Genomic DNA, 6,000 nt, shown 5'->3' with positions numbered 1-6,000 from the left:
GTTGGACATGCAGATTCCTGAACCATCAGCACACATTGGGAACCTCACTGTGGGTTCCACAGTCTGTAAAGGTGTTTGTGTGTGTGTTTTACAGCCCTGAAACAACTAACAGAGATGCTGAGAGTGTCACTGTACACTCACAACCAGCCAGCGTTGTGCAGCGGTCCTGACTCTTGGAGCAGCACCTGAAGGACACGGTGTCACCTGAGGATCCAGGTAATTTCCACACCACCAAACAGTTGCAAGGAGCCAAACCACATACCATTTGTCAAGTGACTAGAAACTTAGTTTATTAAAGCCCAGTGCAAGTTGGATTTAAGTTAACGGCCATGGATTTGTTTCTTTCCTTATGTGAGAGCTAGTCCTGTGCAGCAGTTAAAGGGTTAAAGTGGAACTATAGTAGCATTTCCAACGAGTTCACACATCCTCTATACACGTTTGGCAAATTCACGTCACAGCCATAGATCTCCACCTTGCAATTCCTGCAAAATATCTACAGCTCCTCTGTCAGAAGCAAAGAGAGAAGCCACCTGAACAGCCAGATCTACCAGGAGTTCCCACTGCAGCCGGTGGGCTCCACGTTCCAGCTTACAGGTAGATTTATCGAGCTAAATACGCTTTCCACACGCTCCCCAAAGAGCCTGAGGCCACAGAGCTGATGAGTTTGGAAAAACTGATTGCATCAGAAACGCTGCAGCCCAGAGGAAATCAAAAAACATGGTTTCAAAGCCAATTGAAAACCCAAAACAACACACCCCCCCCCAAAAAAAAAAAAAAGCAAGCATTTATACTTGTGCAGATGTAATAAATATTGCAGAGCACATTTGTCTTCCACCCTCCTCCCTCCCCCAAAGTCAGTAAAAGTATAAAGAAATAACCAATGCACCAAAACATCAGCTTTCTGCACTGAGAACGTTGCAGTCAGCAGAATACCTGCAAAGCCAACTGAAGAGAAAGCATTTCGCATTGCCAACCGATCACAAGTTGCTTCCAGTTCTACGCAGCCAAAAAGAATCAAACCCCCTCCTTAAATTCACAAGTTTGACCTAAATAAGCACCACAGCATGAAAAGCTTCCTTAGGAGTAGGATGCCAGGAGACTTTCTTTAAAATATAAAATAAAACATGAGATAAAAGGTTTTCATTGGTCAAGTTTGCAAAGAAAAAAACCGTCTTCCTTTAGCCAATCCCAGCCTGTCCCTTTGAGCCAATCCCAAAAACACTTGGAGGTTTGTCCTTAATCAACACAGCCCAGCTGGGTGGCAAAAGCTTACAGGAATAGATGGCTGTGAGATGCATTCTGAGGGTTGGGCAAAGGGAAACACGATTACAAAGGAGAAGGAATACCAAGGAACAATTGGGGTGGGCAAAGGAACTTATTAATGCTCAGCCATCCTCCTCTATCTTCAGGAATCTCACTGTCCTCTCCAGCTCTGTGTTGTTCAGGTGTCCTGTAGTTACTGTCTTCTGTCTTCTGTCTCTGATCTGGAAAATGCCATCACAACATCCTCAGCACCTGTAATAACAAGGGATACAAGAAAGCATGTGCCACAATTACTTCATTTAATGAACAGTGGAGAGATGCAGGACCAAAACCATCATTCCACACATCCTTAAAAATCGATAGGAAAGGAAAAAAAAAGAGGACAGAAAGAAGGGAAAGCAGCATTTCCTTATTTTTCTGCAACTGGAACCTGAAGCAGTCTAAATATTTCAACAGCAGATTCAAAATGTTCCTTCTCAAGCCTAAGGAAATCAGTTTGTTTTTAAAGAAATCCAGTAATTCCTGACTTTCACGTCTTTCTAAGAAGCAAGGCTTTAAAATAAAACCCCATAAATTCACAGGATTGTTACCACAGGCATGTAGAGGTAATATTTTTGACTGGTTTCATTGCCCTGCAAACTCTGGCACTGCATAAGAGACTTACTGAGCTTCTCTGAAGTGGGAGGAAGGCGACTGTTCAATAGAACTTGCACTGCCCTACGCATCACACTCTCCTTTTCAAGTGACATTTGATATTCTTTACTTTATCTTTACATCTATGTGTTCATTACTCTCTGCTTTTAAGAATAAAAATTGTTTTAATAGGCCACTGACAGGTTTTTGCTCTCTCCCTGTCCCTGAAAAATTACTTTAAAACACCGTTTATAAACTAACACATCTTGGAAATGTTCATTCTCTAATGGAATCACAGCCTTTTCTTTCCCACTGAAAGCTTCCATTTGCCCAGGGAACAGATACAGCTTTGCTAAGTAATGCTTTTATCCCTGGCCTTCAGAGAGCTTTTCCAGAAGAATTCAGTCTGTGGACTTTCTCAGTTACTGGATTATCTTTTTTAATTATTTTCTTCAACTGAGGCTATCAACTGGGTATAATTACCACCAGAAAACAGGGCCCCTGAGCACAGAGAGGCATTACTACCTTCCTATAACCACCTCCAAATCTCATGTGGCCTTTTGAATGGGCATTTTTAGTAGAGAAAGACTTGAGTTGGCTTGAGAATCATGTCTGATAAAGGCTTGTAAAGACCATTCCATGCTAAGCTCTCACTCTTCAAAAGAAATACCTTGAGATATTAAAAAAAAAAAAAGGAAAATAAGAAGAAAAGAACTAAATCAACTCTCTGGATTTCCAAGCTACAGAACGTGGTCTAACAGGCACCTAAAGAGAAATGTCTTCAGGATAAGATGGAAATAAAAATACATCACAGAGCGGTGTCAAAGCAGCGGTTTAAATCAATATCTCCAATCTAGACAAGAACTGGAACGCCACCCTGAAGGGCTGAGCATGCTATTTTTAGTTTCTGGTTAAAAAAAAAATGGATTCCTGAGAAAGTCTGATAAAACTAAACGTTTTCCTTCATCCGCACATCCTCTGAGGCCACTCCTCTAACTGGTTAGAAAACACCGATGAGTTCACCCGTCCGGCTGTAAGATTTTTCCCCTCCATTCAAACATGCTTAAGCACAACACATGACTCACAATCACCATTTTGGCCTTAATTAATTCGCTCTGCTTGGGATAATTTGGCTTAATAAGTCTTTCTTCAAAGCTTCTCTCAGAAGGATTGGACAACAAAGTAGGAAACGCCATGAGCAGCACCGACCTGTCCCATCCCAGGGACTCCTCAGCGCCACAGAACTCTTACTGGGCAAAGTCCAAAGTGAGCTTGGATGGAGCATCAGCATGTAAAAGTTCTGCAGACTTTTACCTGAAGCTCATCACGAGGCAAATTTCACCTTTGTGCCCCCCCAGCAGCTTTTACCTGCACGCCTGGTCAAAGAAAGAGGACTCAAAAATTTCTCAGGTTAAACAAAATTCCATTTTTCAGGTATTTGCTCTTTCATTGCAGCAGAGAAGGAAAAGCAGCCAAAAAGAGGAGGGTAAAAGCAAAGGTTGTAAATTCCCCATGCCAATATCCTTAAAAACTAAATCAAGACTTACAAAATGCAACTACATTTCCTTTTATACACTTCACAATTTATTTGCTACACATACTCAAAGGAGGAAATATTAAGGACCAAGCAGTAGTTTGTTTTTCAGATCCAGGACCCCTATCTTATATAACTAACATCAAAAACTGCTCTGATGCTCCCCCTTGCTAACACTCAGAAGCCCTGCAGTCATCTTCCTTTTCATCTCCTCCACAAACTGCTTCACCCCCCCCAGATCAAAACATAAATGATATATAACACTTGGATCCTTCAGAAATTTGAATTTATGCACTGGGATCCAGCTCCCAATTAACAAGTTGCCATATTCCTTGATTTTTCATTAACTGCATAAGAACAACTGGCCTTTCCTGAGACATTATTATTTCCAAGGATTCTGAAAGACAAGTCTAGCTCAAAAGAGGTGGGAGATACGGCACTCAGAAGCATTAAGAAAGCCAGGGCATGGAAAGCACGACCTAAGGCTCTGTATTTTTTACATCCATCGCCCTCTAACACTGAGGAGGCTTTGCTATGCCAGCCTGGAGCAGCTGGAGTAGCCTAGCAACTGCAAAATCACAGATGACGTCACATCAGCACCAAGAGATGAGCTGGATTACTTAACAGATGTTGATTGTTTCCTTGGGGTGTCCCCTTTCTACAGCCTAAATATGAAAACCAGGAGAACAGCTATAAATAATAAAGAAAAAAAAAAGAGATTAGAAGTTCCATATTTCTTTGCCTCATGGCACAGTTTAGAACCTGCCTAGCAAAGGATGGACTCACTACACAACTCTGAAGAGTTTTATTTCCTGCTCCCTCTTCAGCTCCTGTTTGCATTTGCAGGAGGTACACACAGCCCAGCATTCACAAGAGCCACAGGCAATTGCCTTTAAAAAAGACAATTTGATCTATCAAATAAGAGACAATACCTTCCAGGTAGATAAGGTGGGTAACCTGAGGGCACACCGCCCAGCAGAACAACACCTTGCAGTGAAGACTGCTGATGCTCATTTCTTTTATTCCCACATTAAAGGCCCAATTTTATGCTCCTGGGGCCTTATTTCATACTCACTAACAAGAGAGCACGTTATTCAGCACCTCTCAGATCTGCACGAGCACCAGGATACAAAAGGCAACAGTATTTCCCAGACCCAGGACTGGTTTACTTAAGCAACTAGGGAAGATTCGATGCTGTCTGTAAGCTGAGTCATTACAACGATGCCACAACCTCCCCAAGGGCAGCGGGTCCTACTGGCTCTAGCTGAGCAGTTCTGGGCTGCATCAAGAGCAGAGTGGCAGCAGGTCGAGGGAGGGGATTCTACCCCTCTGCTCTGCTCTTGTAAGACCCCACCTGCAGCACGGCGTCCAGCTCAGGGGTACCCAGGACAGGAAAGACTCAGAGCTGTTGGAGCAAGGCCAGAGGAGGCCATGGACATGATCAGGGGCTGGACCACCTCTGCTATGAAGACAGGCTGAGAGAATTGGCCTTGTTCAGCCCAGAGAAGAGAAGGCTCCAGGGGACCTAATTGTGGCCTACTGATTCTTACAGGGTCTGGCAGGAGAGCAGGAGAGGGGCTGGTCACCAGGGAGTGCAGGGACAGGACAAGGGGCGATGGCTTCAAGCTGACAGAGGGCAGGGTTAGGTTAGACATTCGGAAGAAATTCTTTACTCTGAGGATGGGGGGGCCCTGGCACAGGGTGCCCAGAGAGGCCGTGGAAGCCTCCTCCCTGGAGGTGTGTAAGGCCGGGTTGGATGGGGCTTTGGGTGACCTGGACTAGTGAGGATGTTCCTCCCCATGGCAGGTGGGTTGGAACTAGATGACCTTTGAGGTTCCTTCCAACCCAAAGCTTCCTGTGAATCTGTGACTTCAGTGACCTGAAAACAGAATGGAAAGCTCCTCTGCTGAGCTCAAGCAAGTGTAACAGTGCAGCATGCATCCCATCAGGGCATCAACCTGCCAGAAGCCACTTACAGAGCACAACTGGTTCTGAAGGGGTCCTGTACCAAAAAAAATCCTGGGTGACATTTGCCCAGAAAAAGGTCATCCACATTTCTCAGCATAAAAGCAGGTTTTGTTCCACTCCTACAACCCAAATTATCCACAGCTACAGGAAACCCATCTAACGAGTCTGCTCATTAAGCAATTCTACCAACACAAACATTCCCAGAGAACAGGGCAGGGGTTTCTCTGTGGTGAGAGGAAAGCAGGGATTAAAGTGCTACTGAATAGAGCTTCTGCTGCAGTTGCACTTGGCTCCCACAGCGGATGTTTTCTTTCCAATCAAGTTAAAAAAATAAATAAATGAAGAGGCAGAGGGCAGGTTATGGAGTTAAGCTGCACGTTGCCCATTGCGACAGGACGGGGAACTGTGTTTACTCTTAGCACATCCTCCAGTGAGCTTTGTGCTTCCGGTAATTAATGTATAGAACAATGAAGGCAGCACACTCAAGACCTGACCTTCCCCATCCTACACACACAGAGCTCCTCTCTCCACAGCTGTCCCATTTCTGCACTACAGAGACTTTGCATATACCCAACAAAACATTCCCTGTCTTCTCTCATGAG

At 44.3% G+C, this 6,000-nt stretch overlaps 1 protein-coding gene across 1 annotated transcript in view; it reads right to left on the bottom strand.

Moving 5' to 3' along the window:
* Positions 1-310: 310 nt before the first annotated feature.
* The window catches only part of CTNNBIP1 (catenin beta interacting protein 1), a 30,441-nt gene continuing 24,751 nt past the window's right edge, over positions 311-6,000 (bottom strand). Inside the window, exon 6 of the mRNA XM_084274672.1 lies at positions 311-1,515. Coding sequence (XP_084130798.1) covers positions 1,457-1,515 — 59 coding nt within the window. The 3' untranslated portion in view covers positions 311-1,456. The remainder of the gene's footprint in view (positions 1,516-6,000) is intronic.

This window comes from Gallinula chloropus, assembly GCF_964237585.1.
Source record: "Gallinula chloropus genome assembly, chromosome: 23".
NCBI lineage: Eukaryota > Metazoa > Chordata > Aves > Gruiformes > Rallidae > Gallinula > Gallinula chloropus.
The sequence above is the reverse complement of the archived record's forward strand: the minus strand, read 5'-3'. Positions and strand labels throughout refer to the sequence as shown.